General features: G+C 51.6%; 1 protein-coding gene across 1 annotated transcript; it reads right to left on the reverse strand.

Annotated features, from left to right (window-relative positions):
• Positions 1 to 1,220: 1,220 nt before the first annotated feature.
• On the reverse strand, positions 1,221 to 18,695 carry LOC115074183 (cytochrome b561 domain-containing protein 1). Its single transcript, XM_029573426.1, has 3 exons — positions 18,513 to 18,695; positions 14,894 to 14,931; positions 1,221 to 2,137 (listed from the first exon to the last, which is right to left on the reverse strand). The coding sequence occupies exons 1-3, from the start codon at positions 18,655 to 18,657 to the stop codon at positions 1,634 to 1,636; spliced, it is 687 nt and encodes a 228-aa protein (XP_029429286.1). The 5' UTR covers positions 18,658 to 18,695; the 3' UTR covers positions 1,221 to 1,633.
• Positions 18,696 to 18,899: the final 204 nt, after the last annotated feature.

Below are 18,899 nucleotides of genomic sequence, written 5' to 3' on the forward strand. Positions count from 1 at the left end.
AACAGTAACCATTGCTGACTCTGGCCCATGAGCCTTCACTCACAACTTCCTGGGGATTTTTTCCCTCCCAACACACTGAGCTCAGTCATCACAGTGAGAGTCCTCGGCCAGGGGCCATGCAGAGAACCCGGACACTGCACAAAGACTGAGTCTGCCACTGGGGGCTGCGCTCGATTCTGACTCTGCACCGTCCCATGATCCGAGAATCCAAGCCAAGTCCCCCAGGACTGACCCCAGATTCAACATCTTTAAGAGGCAAGTGTCACAACATTTATTTGGTGTTTGTCCAAATCACCTCTTCATCCACTATAAACTACGTTTCATAGCTGTCAGCAGCAGAACAGGGATAGCACTAGCTTAAATTTACATTTGCTCATGCAGTACTTCCCTCAGCATAGCCTGCGATTTAGTAGAAGCTGTGAGGATTTATTTTTCCAATAACTGTTCTTCCCATGTGAACTTTGCCTGTGCACGGATGTATGGGCTCTCTCCTCCTCTAGGACCTCCAGTTCTGAAGTGTGTGGTTTGGGTAAGGACAGATCTTGATGGAGTTTCAGACACGCACTAGCACTGGGAGCTACTAAGCAAATGACGCACACACCCCTGCCACACAGATAAGCGGAGAATGAACCCACAGAGTACTCTTACTGCAATTGCTTTGGATTATTTTTTGCCTTTTTGATCCTTGGTCAGTTTTTAGAGGGGTTTTTTTGTCATTTTCTTTTTAGATATTTTGGCTTAGTTGGGGTTTAGTGCATAATATAAACAATTAAATAGGTAGATGAGCTGAATCTGCATTAGCATTTTTAATCACATTAGAAAGAGTCATTTTCAGAGACTGCGCAGAATCTAGAAGTATATATTTAAGTTTTGGAAATGTGCATGCATATTGACGTGCTGCATTGTCATCATTCTGCACTGCTTAGTATGTTTATAAGTCACATCAACAAGCTGACATTCAAATGCAAGGTTCGCTGCTCCCGTTGTCTTACTGAGGTCTGCTGTGTACTTTTTTCCCTGGGACTCTGAATGAACTTCCTTTATTAATTTCTGGTGTAATTCTGAGTCAGTACCTAGTATGCAGAACACAGACCGAAGATACTTCTTATGGATGCGGGCTTGAATTTGGCTGTTCATGTTGCGATAGTGATTACATTAAATTATCAGTTTTATTAGTTTTAATTACATGTGTCTTAAATCAAACCTGATGGCACACTCGGTGCTTGTCATTTTTTTCCACTTTATTACTGTAAACAGAAAGACAGAGCGAGGGGAATGTTGAATAAATATACATTCACAAAGAAATCTGGGGAGGACAATCTCAAAGCCATTTATGTGGTGGGTAAATAGTGATTCATGTGCATAAATTGGCTTTAAAAATGCCTCCCCCTCAGTCCAGCTGAAAGTCGGTGTGGCGTTTCACAATGCAGGGACGTTTAAGCACATTCAGGAGAGGATCGGAAAGGAGCAGAAGGACTTTCCAACAGCAGCAAGTTTCACTCTCCCTCGCTGAAGAGTGTGAAAATCAGCACAGGAAGAGGAAAGAGAAGAGCTGGCCAGTGGAAAAAGACTAATGCAGAGACAAGAAAGGGCAGAAAAACCCAACACCCAGGATGAGGGAGAGAGTAAGGCCTCAGATTTGCAGTTTCTTCTTGGACAAGTAGACCTTCAGAACCTGATTCATGATGATTAGTGCTGGAAAGAGAGGAATCAGCAGGCACAGGTACCACAGTACCCCTTTAATCTGGGCATGGAACCAGTCTGAAGCCACCCCCAAGAGCACAGTAAACGTGGCAAGCAGGTAAATGATGAGGCCACAGGTGATATGGTAGAGCTTCAGGCGGGCCACCGATGACATTTTTACCAGTTTGGGAAAAAGGACGAAAACCCCACATATTGCCTGTGCGCAGGCAGCAAGAATGGTGATGGCTCCGAGGATGCTGTGCCAGGAGGTGAAGTGCTGCTGCTCACTCCGGTTCTTGCTAGAAACAATGAATATTAGGCCGGCAGCAGCAAACAGGATCACAAAGCCATGCCCAATCCAGTGCAGCTGCAGCTTAGTCTTACGGGTACAGAAACAGAAGGGCGAATTCTCCGGAGAGAGGAGGAGGATGGCCTCCGTCAGACAGAGACAGAACTAAAAACACATGGAGGAGGAGAAAGAAGAAGAAGGGAGCGTTAGAAAGGGTCTGCCTGTGACTGCCGGCTTCCTCCTCCAGACACTGCAAGCTCTACTTCTAATGCCCATGAATAGCTAAAGCACTATTATCTCCCTGGAAAATTTAACAAATCTCATAACTTATTTCACATCTAAATGATGCAGCAAGTTTGTGCAGAGTTGTAGCAGCAGGAAGCGGGGATAGGTTTTATCGGACCAGCTTTCGAGAGTACAGAGATTCCTTGCTCAGGAACGACCTCTTCAGAAGAAGGGCCCTGTGCACAAATACTCCATCATCAGCTAAACTTTTCCGCAGGCTGCTTGCAATGATCTGTGGGTTCTGGTTTTTAGATCTCACGTTAGATCTGGCCAATTTTCGGGTAGTTCTATCAGAGATTTTTTTTAGTCTTTCCGATCTTGCCTTGACTTCAACAGTGCCATGTAACTTCTATTTCCTAACTATGTTTCTGTCAGCGTTTATAGTCTGCCCCTGCTTTGTGCTGTATTATCTTGAGTTTCAAATGCTCAGACAACTGCTTGAGAAGTACGTAGACAGAACAACAATCACTACCTGAGAGGGCTTGAATGAAGCCGCCACAAGGACATTTTGACCCGGTGATTTAAGGCAGTAAGAACCGGGTGGAGCTGTAGAAGACAATTGCAGAGTGGATCTGCTTCCTCCTGCAATTACTGCCACTGCATGGACCGCTGCTTATTTATTTCACCTCACACTGCTCTCCAGTGTGCAAAACTAAATCTTGGGAAGTCTGAAACATTTTCAAGAAAAGAGCTTTTGACTGATGAAACTAAAACTGAACCTTTCGGCCAAAACCACATCGCCCCCAGTGTATGGTAAGCTAACTGCATTGGGAGTTAACTTTTTTTGAGTGTTATGCGCATTAAGGAATTGTAGGCTGAATTTCAGGATAAAGTTTAAAGTTATTACGTCAGCCCCTAAGTTGGTCTCAGGATAAAGGCATAAGCTTTCTCAGATATTGCACCCCCAGGTTTGGAATCCCCTTCCAAGACTTAGTATTTCTCTTCTAGACACCAAATTAATACATTGCTGTCAAAGCAACAAAAAGAGGCTTAAAATATTCTCCCGAGTGTCTCTGTGTGTCCCCTCCACCCCATCCAATAAAGCTGAAACTGCTGGTAGGTCTTTGAGGGGATCAGATATTTTGAGTTTTTAAAGTTGCTGAGAGATTTGGGGAGGCACAGAGAGTAGGGGTGGAGTAAAGTTGGGAAGTCTTTAACTTTGCTATCAAACCTTGCACGCACCTGACGCAGCTACTCTAGCTCCCTTTCCTTACAAGTAACTTCTACACTCCAACTCCTTAAAGTTAATGCTTTCCCCCTGTTCTCTGTAAACCGATGTGATATCCCCATGAATGTCGTAGAGAAAAGTTTTAAATGAATAAATAAGCCTCCCCTACCCTTAGGGGTCACTGGGGGGAGACGGACACTGGTATGAGAAACAGATGGGGGCTACACTTTCTATTAGTTTAGATTTCAGTCTTAGCTTGCGTTTATCTTTGAATTTGCTTTCTATAATTTGGCACTCTCAGCCCAGTGATACTTTCCTATCAGTTTTAAGACTGGATTACTTTTTGCATAGGTTTATGTGTGCTTTCGCTTGTATATATTTCAGTTACTTTTAATTTATTATCATGTTCATGGTTTGTGTTTGCAGTAAATGGTTTATCTGTTGTTCATTGTCTTGGACTGTAATTTTCTGGAAAGATGGGTTATAAATCAATAAATCAAATTAACATAACTCAGACATCAGTAGGCAAGTGACAGGTAACCCCAGGCACCTGTTTTTGCTCTGTTGTAAATTTTTGTTGATAGACTATTTATTTATTTATTTATTTACAGTGATTTATATTCCGCCACAATCCAGATATTTGTTCTGGGCGGATAACAACAACATAATAAAAATCACATTATTATCTAAAAATTACTGTTTGCAATATGTTTATTTCAGTTTTATTGATAGTTTTTTAATATATAGTTTTATTTTTCTAGTTGTAAACTATTTTGATTTCAAGCTGAAAGAAAATTAAACTAAACTACCTTGTGATGTGACTTTTTACTAACTTAAGATTTTATTAGACTTTGTAAACCCTATACATGAAGGGTTACAGTAATAAAAATATATTTGCATCAACAAAAGGAGATGTCTGAGTCTTGTTTCTAAGGTCCTGAGGTACAGCACGTAAAAGGCGTAATGCCAATATATAACGGACCTCTCGGGCATGATCCTTTAATATCTTTAACCCAGAAGGAACAAATATGGGAGATATCGAATAATAAGGGCAAGGAAGATGCCACAGCAATCAGTAACCTTCCCTGTGTGGATGCTTCAAGAAATTTGTGACTCTTTGCCATCTTCAGATACTCATTAACCCTTCTGAGATACGTTTGGAAGAGAAATTCACCTAACATGCTAAATGAACAAATCCTAACCTGTGGTGCAGCAGATTAGTTAGGGGAAAGCTGAAAAGACATTTTATGACTTAGAACCTACTGTACTAAGCATCTTTCCCACAGACATAAAACAGGAAAAATCTTAAATCTGTACAGGAAGTATCCACCATCTGTAAGAGAGAGATGCTTTGCTGACAAGCAGAACCAGATAACTGCATACAAGTTCACCCTGATGTCCAGGCACTTTCTCCTCTTTGCTTCCCTGACCTGGTAAGTAGCACTGTTACCAGGCATTTCAGCAGCTCTCCCTCCGCCCTTTCACTCAGGATGGTAGGAGAGCGCATCTCCTCGTTTTTCATCTGCTCCTAGCTCACATTTGTATTTCAATTAATTTCCTACCCCCAAGAGACTTTTCACCCTGGCTGGCTGCCCATCCCTAGTAATGACCCTGCTGGTAAGACCACAGCTGACTGGGTTTTCAGGATAAACACAAAGAATATGTTTGCATACATTGACAACCTGGTATATGGAAATTTATAGGAAAATTGGTTCTTACCTGCTAATTTCCGTTCCTGTAGTACCACGGATCAGTCCAGGCTCCTGGGTTTATTCATCCCTGCCAGCAGATGAAGCAGTGTCAGTATTACTTTCTCTGTCTCCAAGTACCCTGTTCCCACCTGCAGTTCCTCAGTAGTGAACTGTATCCAAGCTAAATGTAATACACCGCGCACATAACCCAAAAAACTTCTAACAAGAACCAGTAAATAAGTAAACTTGGCAAAACGTCTGCAAGTGAAAGTATAGCACAGCTGAGCGGACGACTCTCCCCTTTCTAAAATGGGCGGGCGTCTGGACTGATCTGTGGTGCTACAGGAACAAAAATTAGCAGGTAAGAACCAATTTTCCTTTCCCTGTACATACCCGGATCAGTCCAGATTCCTGGGATGTACCAAACCTCCCTAACGAGGGTGGGACCTGGAGAGTCCCGCTAGCAAGACACTCTCACCAAAGGATCAAGCCTCTGGATCCCGCACATCCAGCCGATAGTGCCTAGCGGAGGTATGTAGCAACTGTGGAGAGACCAACTGGGCCTCCGCCTAAAAGGGCACTTGAGACCGAGTAGATTGGGCCCTCAAACCTTCCAGAACTGGCTACACCTAAGGATGTAAGACGAGCCAATAGCCTCCTTAAGCCACCTTGCAATGGTAGTTTTGGAGGCCTAAGAACCTTTCTTTGGACCACTCCACAAAACAAAAAGATGATCAGACCTTCTAAAATCTACAAACATCCAGCAGCCTAAGATCTCATGCATCAGTCTCTGAATCACTCAAGTCTGAAAAGGCTGGCAATTCCACTGTCTGATTGACATGGAAGGTGGAAACCACCTTCAGGAGAAAGGAAGGCTCCATCCGCAAAGATACTCCTTTGTACGATATGCGAAGGAATGGATCTTGGCACGACAATGCCTGCAACTCCGAAATTCTCCTCGCAGAGCAAATGGCTACCAAGAAAACGAACTTCAGATTCAAATCCTTAAGAGTTGCTCTGCGGATAGGTTCAGAGCCACACACAAACCTCAAAGCATGAGATTAAGATTCCAAGGAGAGCAATCTCTCCGCACGGGAGGACACAAATTTTTGACTCACCGAATAAATCTGGTCATGTCGGGATGAGCAGACAATTGGTATCCATCCACCTTCCCTTTCAGGCAGGCCAAAGCCGCCACAGTTGAAAGTGAGACCCTTGACTAACCCTTCCTGAAGAAAGGACAAGATGTGAGACAGCGAAGAACACAAGGGCTGAACACCCCTATCCACACACCATGATTCAAAGACTTCCATAAGCGGACATAGGACAAAGAGGTGGACGTCCGTCTTGCCTGAAGAAGGGTAGTTAATACAGTCTCTGGGTATCCCCTGGACCTCAAACATCTCCTCTCAAAAGCCAAGCCGCTAGACAAAAGCGATCTGCCTGGTCAAAAAATATGGGGCCCTGCTGCAGAAGACGAGGAAGGTGACTGAGTCGCAAAGGTCCCTCGATCACTAGGTTGACTAGATCTGCAAACCACGGTCAGCAAGGCCACTCCGGGGCTACCAGTACCACATATCCCCTGGATGCTTCTCTATCCGGCGCAAGACCTTGCCTACTAGAGCCAAGGAGGGAAAACGTATAGCAGGACTCACCAAGGCCAGGGCAACACGAGAGCGTCTATGCCCTCGGCTCAGTACTCTCTCTGACTGTTGAAGAAACGAGGAGCCTTCACATTGTGCCGGGTAGCCATCAGATCGACATGAGGAGGACCCCATTTCTCGCAAATCAGCCGCATCACCATGTCCAAGAATTCCTGTTTTCCCGAATTGAGAAGACTGTGACTGAGAAAATCAGTCTGGATGTTCTCGATCCCTATGATGTGAGATGCTGCTATCTGAACTAGATGCTGTTCCGTCCAAGCAATTGATAGACCAACAAGTTTCCTCCTCCGACCAGGTGCCTTGGGCCGCTTTTCTCTGGCATACCGCTCCCCAGCCAGAAAGACTGGCATCGATAGTAAGGATGACCCAATCCGGGATCTCTAACGTGACTCCCTGCACCAAGTTGGGTGTCTGAAGCCACCAAGATAGACTGTCCCTGGCCTGAGGAGTGAGGGATACAGGCTGATGAAATTCCTCTGATAAAGGACTCCAGTGTGCCAGAAGAGCTCTCTGAAGTGGCCGCATATGAGCAAAGGTCCAGAGCACCAGGTTCAGGGTGGACGTCATCGAGCCGAGAACCTGCAAGAAGTCCCAAGCTCTGGGAATCCACAACCGGGACAAGCGCCGAATCTGATCTTGTAATTTGTGCACTCTCTCATCTGTCAGCAAGACCTTGCCCTGACTCATGTTGAAGCACGCTCCTAAATATTCCAGTTTTTGGGACGGGATCAAGTGACTCTTGGTTAAATTCACCACCCAGACTAGGGATTGCAGAGTCCAAATCACTGTGTGAACGGCAAAGCAACTGTCCTCCGACTTGGCCCATATGAGTCAATCGTCGAGATAAGAATGGACCAAGATGCCCTGATTCTGCAAAGTTGCTGCCACAACCACCATGACTTTGATGAAGGTATGGGGGGGCCGTGGCCAACCCAAATGGAAGCGCCTAAAACTGGAAATGCTGCCCCAAGACATGAACCTCAAGTATCACTGACAATCTTTCCGAATTGGAATATGTAGGAACGCTTCCGTCAGGTCCAGAGACGCCAGGAACTCCTGAGTGTGTACAGCCGCTATCACCGATCATAAAATTTCCATGCGAAACCGGGGAATCTTCAATAACACATTCACTCTCTTCAAGTCTAGAATGGGGCGAAAGGTTCCCTCTTTTTTCGGGACCACGAAGTAAATGGAATAATGATCCGTCCAAATTGCGTCTTGAGACACAGGGACCATGGCCCCCCCCCCCGCCCCCCCCCAAGTGCTACAACCTGTCTAGAGTCTCCCCCACTGCCTGTCGCTTTAGCAACAAATCACAGGGGGAGACCAGAAACAGGTCACGCACGGGACAAGAAAATTCTAACTCGGAACCGTCTCTTATCACACTGAGAACCCACTGATCCTGGGTGACCTTGGCCCACTCCTTGTAAAAATGAGTCAAATGATCCCTTATAAAAGGAACGGCGGAGTGGACTGGCCTTGCCTCATTGTGCAGATTTGGACCCTGAGTATTCCCTGCTGCTGGGGGCTCTGAAGGGCCGATGTCCTCCATGAAAGGACTGCCCCCAGGCCTGACCGCGAGACGAAAAGGGTCATTGCGCCGCTGAAGCCCCCCTCGGTTGACGAGACCTCCTATTGTCCCTAAAACGCACATGGGAAGGAAAATTGAGTCTGCTTCTCGGTCGGTCCTCTGGCAATTTTGCACTTTACAATCACCTAACTTCTTCACAAGTTGCTCCAGCTCCTCTCCAAATAAGAGGTGGCCTTTGAAAGGCAGGGAAGCCAGCTGGGACTTAGACGAAACGTCTGCCGACCAGTTACAGAGCCACAAAAGACGCCGTGCGGCTACCGCGGTCCCCATGATATGGGAAGAGTCCGCACCAAATCATATAAAGCATCCGCTACATACGCTATAGAAGCTTCTAACCTCTCAGCCGGAGACCCTTGGGTACCTGTGGTCTACTGTTCCTCCGGGAGACGCTGCACCCAGCGCAAGCAAGCTCTCTGCATGAAACTGGAACAAATGGCAGCCTGGAGGCTCAAAGCGGAAACTCAAAAATCCATTTGAGATGGACCTCCAGCTTGCAGTCCTGAACATCTTTCAGCGCCACCGCTCTTGCAACCAGAATGGTCGTCTTTTTTGTTACAGGCGAGACCATCCTCCTTGGGAAGTGCAAAGAGCTCCAAGGTCTGCTCTGGTAGGGTATAAAGCTTTGCTATTGCCCTGCCCAATTGCAGTCCGGCATCAGGAGCCCCCCAATCCTGGTCCACTATCTTCTGCATAGACTCATGATATAGAAAACCTGAAGGGGGACTCCATATGCCTTCCAGGACCAGATCCGCCCCATTCTTGAGGGAGTCCTCAAGCGGCGGCTAAAGCCCCAGTTCCTCTAAAACTTGGGGAATAAGAGGGGCAAGTTTGTCCTTGCGGAATAGGTGGAGTATCTTGGAGTCATCCCCCTCGGCCACTGGAACCGGGTCCCCATCAGTTCCCGGCCCCTCATCTGTATCCACTAGATCTGCCACTTGGTCTCTTGGGAGCGCTTTGCCCGGGTCTGGAACAAACCCCATGCAGAGGGGCACAAGTGGAATGTGGGACCCTGTCGGCCGACGGGACCCGCGATGCCCCCAAAGCAACTGGCCCAGAGCTCGACACTGGCCCCCCCCAAACCCTTCATTGGGCGGACGTCTGGACTGATCTGTGGTACTACAGGAATGAGAATTAGCAGGTAAGAACCAATTTTCCTTTCCCTGTACAGTCCCAATTCAGTCCAGACAGCTGGGATGTACCAAAGCTTTCTTAAGTAGGGCGGGACCACGAGAGCCCCGCTCGAATGACACCGGCACCGAAATTGCCAGCATCCGCATCCTGGATGTCCAAAACGGTAGTGTCTGGAAAAGGTGTGCAGAGACTTCCAGGTAAGCCACCCTGCAGATCCCCTGCGGGGAGACCAGCTGACATTCTGCCCATGAGGCCACCTGCGCCATCCGGGACTGGTCCACCACGGCATATATATGCAGACAAAATAGCCTCCTTCAGCCAATGAGCAATAGTAGGCTTGGACACCTTCGGGCCTCTCTTCAGACCGTGCCACAGCACAAACAGGTGATCTGACAATCGGAAACCATTGGTAGCCTCCAGATAGAGCAACAAGGCCCAGTGAGCATCCAGCCGCCTCAGCAACTTCGCATGAGGATCCTTCAGTTGTGCATCCAAAAAGGCTGGAAGGTCCACGGACAGGTGCAGGTGAAAGGCTGAGACCACCTTAGGTAAAAATGATGGAACTGTGCGTAGCGAAACTCCTGAGTCAATGATGCCCCCCGAACTCAGATTACAGAGTAATCTCAAAGCTTTTAAGAAAAATTTAAAAACATGGCTCTTTAAAAAAGCCTTCACTAAAGAGTGTGGAGGGTAGAGAATGAAAGTACAGGGTAATGCAGATGAGAATGAATTTACTCTATTCTACATTTAAGAAGTAATATCTCAAAGAGATAGTAACTCAATAATATACCTGGACTTGGCCAACATTACTCAAATAATGATTTTATTTATGAAATTGTAACCGAACTTTATTGGCACCTGTTAGAATGTACGATATCCTACATTTACTCACCTTAGTCTATGTGCCTATTTGTAAACCGTTGCGATGGTATATAACTTAGCGACGGTATAGAAACGGTTTTAAATAAATAAATAAATGCGGAAAAAGGATCCCTGCAGGATAAGGCCTGAAGCTCCGACACCCTCCTGGCAGAGGAAATAGCCACCAAAAAAACCACCTTCAATGTGAGCTCTTTCAAAGTGGCTTTCTTCACCAGCTCAAAGGGGGTTTCAAACAATGACCGCAGCACCAAGTTTAGATTCCATGAGGGGCAGAGACTGCAAGTCGGTGGGCGCAAGTGTTTGACTCCTCTGAGAAAGCGCACCACATCCGGATGAGTCGCCAGGGAAGAACCCTGGATAGGGCCCCTCAAACATCCCAGAGCTGAAACCTGAGCCTTCAGGGAATTGTAAGACAGCCCTCTGTCGAGACCATCATGCAGAAAGGAAAGAACGAGGGTCACCGACGCTCGTCGAGGATGTACCCCATGAGGTTGACACCAGGACTCAAAGACCTTCCAAACACGAGCGTATGCGTGTGACGTTGATGATTTCTGAGCCTGCAGCAAGGTAGATATAACCGCCTCTTGGTAGCCTTTCTTCCTTAACGGTCTACTCTCAAAAGCCAAGCCACAAGACAAAAGCGATGCGCCTGATCGAAAAATATAAGGCCCTGGCGCAGGAGATTGGGAAGATAGCCCAGCCGCAGGGGCCTGTCCAAAGCCGGATTCACAAGGTCTGTGAACCAAGGCCTTTGAGGCCATTCAGAAGCCACGAGAATCACTCGTCCCGGGTGAAGCTCTATCCTCTGGATTATCTTGCCCACTAGCAGCCAAGGAGGAAACACGTAAAGGAGAATGCTGACCGGCCAAGGGACTAGCAGGGCATCGACTCCCTCTGCGCCGTAATCCCTTCTGCAACTGAAGAAGCACGGAGCTTTGGCATTTCCGTGGGTCACCATCAGGTCCATATGAGGGTCACCCCATCTGCAACAGATCAGACGCATGGCCGTTTCGGACAGCTCCCATTCTCCTGGGTCTAGCTGTTGTCAGCTAAGGAAGTCCACATGTACGTTGGTCAATCCTGCTATGTGAGACGCTGCCAACATCTTCAAATTCTGTTCCGCCCAGGACAATAGCATCGCCACTTCCAGCTCAGGATGACTCTTGGTTCCTCCTTGTTTATTGATATAGGCCATGGTCGTCGCATTGTCTGACAAAACCCTGACCATCTAATTGCACAGTAGGGGGAGGAAGCTCTCCAGCGCCTGAACAGCCCTTATCTCTAGGCGATTGATCAACCAAGTCGCCTCCATGGTGACCACTGACCATGAACCACTTGGGACTGACACACTGGCCCCCCTGCCAGGCTGGCATCGGTCGTCACCACCATCCACCGGGGGATCTCTAGATTCACCCTGCGTTCCAGATGGCCGTGGGCAAGCCACCACGACAGACTGGACCTGGCGGTGGGTGTAAGCGGTAGCGTAAGATGGAATTGTTCTGACAGTGGATTCCAGCGGGCCAGCAATGCAGCTTGCAGAGGACTCATATGCGCAAAAGCCCACGGGACTAGCTCCAAGGTAGATGCCATGGAACCAAGGACCTGTAAATAATCCCAGATTCTGGGCACCAAGGCTTGCAGCAAATTCTGTACTTGGCCCTGCAGCTTGCAAATTCTGTCCCCATAGAGAAAAACCTTCCCTACTCGGGTATCGAAGTGCGCTCCCAAAACTTCCAGGACCTGGGAAGGGACTAAATGGCTCCTGGCGAGGTTGACTACCCAACCCAGGGATCTCAGGCGACGTAAAACTACATCCAGTGCCTGGGAGCATAGAACTTCCAACTTTGCTCGGATAAGCCAATCGTCCAGATAGGGATGCAACAGAATCCCCTCCTTCCTGAAGGCCACTGCTACCACCACCATAACTTTGGTGAAGGTCCGAGGCGCAGTAGCAAGGCGGATCCCTTGTCGGATCCTGATATGGAGATAGGCTTCCGTCACGTCCAGGGATGCCAGCTATTCGCCCTTTTGGACCGCAGCAATAACAGAACGCAGCATCTCCATTCGGAAGTGGGGCACCTTAAGAGCCATGTTCACGTTCTTCAAAACCAAGATGGGGCGGAAGGATCCTTCCTCCTCTGGGACAACAAAGTAAATGGAGTAACTCCCCTTTCCGTGCTCTGACTGGGGGACAGGAACAATGGCCCCCAGGGATTGGAGTTGACAGAGGGTCTGGTAAACTACGAATGCGTAGCCATGCTCTATTACACTGAGAACCCACCGGTCTGATGTAATCTTGACCCACTCCTGGAGAAAAAGGGTAAGGCGGCCCCCTATGGCGAGGTCCGTGGAGTGGGTCGGCCGCAACTCATTGTGCGGACTTGGCCCCATTGAGCCCTTGTCCCGCGGCATCCCAGGCCATCTGGCGTCCACGATATGACAGTGACCAAGGCTGGAACCTCCCTGAGGCTTGTCTCTGGCCAGAGGTGGGGGCCCTGCTCTGACGAAAATGCCTTTGGCCACGAAAGCAGGAGTGGGCGGAAGTAAAGGGCCTCTGTCCTCTAGGCCTATGGACCTTGTTCTCCCCCACATTCTTGATCAGCTGCTCAAGGTCCTGCCCGAAAAGAAGTTTGCCTTTGAAGGAGAGTGCCCCCAGCTGAGCTTTGGGGGAAACATCCGCCGCTCAATTCCGGAGCCATAGCAGCCTGCGCATGGACACCGCAGAGACCATGGTACGTGAGGAAGTGCGAAGCAGATCATAGAGGGCATCCGCATCATACGCCACTACAGTCTCCAAGCATTCGGCTTGCTTCACCTTGGCACTTTGCAACTGCTGCACCCAGCAGAGGCCTGCTCGGAGCATATAACTGCTACAAACCGCAGCACGAATACCCAGGGCAGAGACTTCAAATATCCTCTTGAAATAACCCTCCAGTTTACGATCCTGGAGATCCTTCAAAGCCGCTGCTCCTGCTACAGGAATAGTCGTGCGCTTAGTGACCACCGTAATGGACACATCCATATTTGGGAGCCTTAGGAGGTCCAAGATATCCTCTGGCAGGGGATATAGTTTGTTCATCGCGCAGCTGACCTTGAGGCCTGTCTCTGGAGTATCCCACTCCCAGAGCATCATCTGTCAGAGCATGGCATGCAGAGGAAAGATCATAGCGGGCCCACGAGAACAGGATCCACCTCATCTGGGCCTGGTTGCACTTGCAATTCCTCAATCCCGAGCTCCGCCAGGACGTGCGGAATGAGGTGTGCCAACTCGTCACACTGAAATAATTTAGGATCACCCCCCCCTCCACTGAAGGCAAATGATCAGGCCCGGTCTCAAGTTCCAGGGCGTCAGGGGGCGGAGTGGGGTTCACCGGCCTCTCCCCCAGGTCCCAATCGTCCAGAAAAGCGTCCCGTGTGGTCCCCTGTACCTCAGGCGCCTGCACTTTGCGGATCCTGGTCGCCATATCATCCAGCCTGGGAATCTTAGCCAGCGGACCTACGGACCCCAGGGGGTTTGGGAGTCCTCTCCAAGGGGCACCATTGGCCAAAAAGGCCTGGCACATCAAAAGAATAAGTTCTGGCGAGAAAACCGCAGGTACCCCTAAATTCCCCTCCAGGGAAGCCCCCCTACAGCCCCTGGGGCCTCCACTGGGCTGGTACTGACTGGGGAAGATCCCCCCCCCCCCCCCCCCCACAGCTCTCTCCTCCGTGGTGCGAAACGCGCCCAAAATGGCCACCATTCCCGCGCTTAAGGGGAACGGGTCGGCGGTGAGCTGCTGAGCAACCTCCTGGTGCTCGCTTGCTGCGCTATCGCCGGGGAGGCAGAGGTGGCAGCAGCCCGAGGAGACCCGGCCCCACAGCGCGAGCACCGGATCGTGCGCGGCATGTCGGGGGGTGAAAGAAGGATCGGGAGGGAAGGAAATCCCCAAACCGTCGTCCCCACAGAGCAGAACCTCCGCCCTGCCGCCCAGTCCCCCCAAGTTCCAGAAAAGTTCAGCTTGGTCTCTTTTAATGAGAGAGGAATAAATAAATTAAAGGGATAACTTCCCTGAAAAGCTGGCAGAGGCTGCAAAAGGCTGAAGGTGAAGGAGGAGGGAGCTGGGCCACCAGATATCACACCGCTGGCCAAAGGTCAGCCGCCAATTTTGGGGTTCCCAACCCCTGCTCGTCCACCGCATTCTACCAGGGAGGTTCAAAGGTCTGAAATCCCTTTTCTTGTTTTTTTAGTCAAATTCACGCTTGGGATGAGAAGCGCAGGTTTTGCACCTCCTCCATCTGCTGGAGACAGAGAAATACTGAGGAGCAGCAGATGGCTCGCCAGGTTAAGAGAGGGCGCTCTCGAAAGTTTTCTCTGTCTCCATCTGCTGGAAGGCAGGCAAAATCCAGCTGTCTGGACTGATCCGGGTACGTACAGGGAACCGAGCTCTCGTACTACCATCAGAAATGGGATGGGATGTTTTACAATGTGAAGCTAACAATGGTGAAAAGAGAACAAAACTACAAACTTACTGCCAGTGCCATGAAGACAGGGTGCCAGGAGAAGAGACCTGCAGAGAGACAGCATGGAGTAAGAAAACAGGTAATAGGAACCAGCCCTATCCCATGTGTCAGTCTACAGACGCCCTGTCTACCCTGTTCTCCTCAGGGGCCTCCCACAACTTGTGAGGCCCCTTCTACAGTCCATGTGGACTAGGGGCCCTATACATTACTCAGGTCTTCTCAGGGGGCCTCTCCTGCAGCACGCATGTCAATCTCCCAGGGCCCCTTCTGCAGTCCGTGTGTCAGTCTCCTGAGACCTCTGTTACCCCATGCTCCTTAGGGGTCCCTTCTGCTGCCTGGGACAGTGTCTTGGGGAGGGGACCCTGATTACCCCATGCTCATCAGGGACCCTTCTGCAGCCTATGTGACAGTCTCTCGGGGACCCCTATTATCACATGCTCCTTAGGGGCCCTTCTGCAGCCTTTTGACAGTCTCCAGTGTACCCCTATTACCCCATGCTCCTCAGGGATCCTTCTGCAACCTGACAGTCTCTCAGGGGCCCCTATTACCTCATGCTCCCTTCTGCAGCCTATGTGAGTCTCTCGGGGACCCCCATGCTCTTCAGGGGCCCTTCTGCAGCCTGTGTGACAGTTTCTCGGGGGCCCCTTTTACTTCATGCTCCTCAGGGGCCCTTCTGCAGTCTGTGTGACAGTTTCTCAGGGACCCCCATTACCCCATGCTCATCAGGGGCACTTCTGCAGCCTATGTGAGTCTCCCGGGGACCCATTACCCCATGCTCTTCCTGCAGCCTGTGTGACAGTCTCTCGGGGACCCCCATGCTCTTCCTGCAGCCTGTGTGACAGTCTCTCGGGGACCCCCATGCTCTTCCTGCAGCCTGTGTGACAGTCTCTCGGGGACCCCCATTACCCCATGCTCTTCCTGCAGCCTGTGTGACAGTCTCTCGGGGACCCCCATGCTCTTCCTGCAGCCTGTGTGACAGTCTCTCGGGGGCTCCCATTACCCCATGCTCTTCCTGCAGCCTGTGTGACAGTCTCTCGGGGACCCCCACGCTCTTCCTGCAGCCTGTGTGACAGTCTCTCGGGGACCCCCTTGCTCTTCCTGCAGCCTGTGTGACAGTCTCTCGGGGACCCCCTTGCTCTTCCTGCAGCCTGTGTGACAGTCTCTCGGGGACCCCCATTACCCCATGCTCTTCCTGCAGCCAGTGTGACAGTCTCTCGGGGGCTCCCATTACCCCATGCTCTTCCTGCAGCCTGTGTGACAGTCTCTCGGGGGCTCCCATTACCCCATGCTCTTCCTGCAGCCTGTGTGACAGTCTCTCGGGGACCCCCACGCTCTTCCTGCAGCCTGTGTGACAGTCTCTCGGGGACCCCCATGCTCTTCCTGCAGCCTGTGTGACAGTCTCTCGGGTACCCCATGCTCTTCCTGCAGCCTGTGTGACAGTCTCTCGGGGACCCCCATTACCCCATGCTCTTCCTGCAGCCTGTGTGACAGTCTCTCGGGGACCCCCACGCTCTTCCTGCAGCCTGTGTGACAGTCTCTCGGGGACCCCCATTACCCCATGCTCTTCCTGCAGCCTGTGTGACAGTCTCTCGGGGGCTCCCATTACCCCATGCTCTTCCTGCAGCCTGTGTGACAGTCTCTCGGGGGCTCCCATTACCCCATGCTCTTCCTGCAGCCTGTGTGACAGTCTCTCGGGGACCCCCACGCTCTTCCTGCAGCCTGTGTGACAGTCTCTCGGGGACCCCCATGCTCTTCCTGCAGCCTGTGTGACAGTCTCTCGGGGACCCCATGCTCTTCCTGCAGCCTGTGTGACAGTCTCTCGGGGACCCCCATTACCCCATGCTCTTCCTGCAGCCTGTGTGACAGTCTCTCGGGGACCCCCACGCTCTTCCTGCAGCCTGTGTGACAGTCTCTCGGGGACCCCCATGCTCTTCCTGCAGCCTGTGTGACAGTCTCTCGGGGACCCCCATGCTCTTCCTGCAGCCTGTGTGACAGTCTCTCGGGGACCACCTTGCTCTTCCTGCAGCCTGTGTGACAGTCTCTCGGGGACCCCCTTGCTCTTCCTGCAGCCTGTGTGACAGTCTCTCGGGGACCCCATGCTCTTCCTGCAGCCTGTGTGACAGTCTCTCGGGGACCCCCTTGCTCTTCCTGCCGCCTGTGTGACAGTCTCTCGGGGACCCCCATGCTCTTCCTGCAGCCTGTGTGACAGTCTCTCGGGGACCCCCATGCTCTTCCTGCAGCCTGTGTGAGAGTCTCTCGGGGACCCCCTTGCTCTTCCTGCAGCCTGTGTGACAGTCTCTCGGGGACCCCCTTGCTCTTCCTGCAGCCTGTGTGACAGTCTCTCGGGGACCCCATGCTCTTCCTGCAGCCTGTGTGACAGTCTCTCGGGGACCCCCTTGCTCTTCCTGCCGCCTGTGTGACAGTCTCTCGGGGACCCCCATGCTCTTCCTGCAGCCTGTGTGACAGTCTCTGGGGGACCCCCATGCTCTTCCTGCAGCCTGTGTGAGAGTCTCTCGGGGACCCCCATGCTCTTCCTGCAGCCTGTGTGACAGTCTCTCGGGGACCCCCATGCTCTTCCTGCAGCCTGTGTGACAGTCTCTCGGGGACCCCATGCTCTTCCTGCAGCCTGTGTGACAGTCTCTCGGGGACCCCATGCTCTTCCTGCAGCCTGTGTGAGAGTCTCTCGGGGACCCCCTTGCTCTTCCTGCAGCCTGTGTGACAGTCTCTCGGGGACCCCCATGCTCTTCCTGCAGCCTGTGTGACAGTCTCTCGGGGACCCCCTTGCTCTTCCTGCAGCCTGTGTGACAGTCTCTCGGGGACCCCCTTGCTCTTCCTGCAGCCTGTGTGACAGTCTCTCGGGGACCCCCATGCTCTTCCTGCAGCCTGTGTGAGAGTCTCTCGGGGACCCCCATGCTCTTCCTGCAGCCTGTGTGACAGTCTCTCGGGGACCCCCATGCTCTTCCTGCAGCCTGTGTGACAGTCTCTCGGGGACCCCCTTGCTCTTCCTGCAGCCTGTGTGACAGTCTCTCGGGGACCCCCTTGCTCTTCCTGCAGCCTGTGTGACAGTCTCTCGGGGACCCCCATGCTCTTCCTGCAGCCTGTGTGACAGTCTCTCGGGGACCCCCTTGCTCTTCCTGCAGCCTGTGTGACAGTCTCTCGGGGACCCCCTTGCTCTTCCTGCAGCCTGTGTGACAGTCTCTCGGGGACCCCCTTGCTCTTCCTGCAGCCTGTGTGACAGTCTCTCGGGGACCCCATGCTCTTCCTGCAGCCTGTGTGACAGTCTCTCGGGGACCCCCACGCTCTTCCTGCAGCCTGTGTGACAGTCTCTCGGGGACCCCCATGCTCTTCCTGCAGCCTGTGTGACAGTCTCTCGGGGACCCCCTTGCTCTTCCTGCAGCCTGTGTGACAGTCTCTCGGGGACCCCCATGCTCTTCCTGCAGCCTGTGTGACAGTCTCTCGGGGACCCCCTTGCTCTTCCTGCAGCCTGTGTGACAGTCTCTCGGGGACCCCATGCTCTTCCTGCAGCCTGTGTGACAGTCTCTCGGGGACCCCCTTGCTCTTCCTGCAGCCTGTGTGACAGTCTCTCGGGGGCTCTCCCAGTAACCCCAGGAGTAGAGGCGACACTCACTGGTCCCCGGCCGGGACAGCAGCAGCAGGAAGGCGGTGAAGCTGAAGGCCACAAGGTGCGCCAGGAAGCCGGGCACAGCACGGAGGAAGCGCCGCAGCTGGGACTCGCTGCCTGCCAGCGGCTGGAGGGCGCCGGGCCCGGCCATGGCCTCCGCTCCCTTCCGGGTTAGAGGAAACCAACGAGGCGACGCCCGCGCCGGAGCGGGAGCAGCGCCCCCTGGCGGCCCCTGAGACCGCGTCGGAGCAGCGGGGGCCGGTGCACACCGAGAACACAAGTCAGGCTGGCAGAATGCAAGGCAGGGACCACGTGAGACTCCGTTTTCCACTCTGCACCAGAAGAACGAACTGCAAGTTTAGCAGGGAACAAGCAGTACTGATGTGCTGTCAG

The sequence above is a fragment of the Rhinatrema bivittatum genome, chromosome 12 (assembly GCF_901001135.1).
Source record: "Rhinatrema bivittatum chromosome 12, aRhiBiv1.1, whole genome shotgun sequence".
NCBI lineage: Eukaryota > Metazoa > Chordata > Amphibia > Gymnophiona > Rhinatrematidae > Rhinatrema > Rhinatrema bivittatum.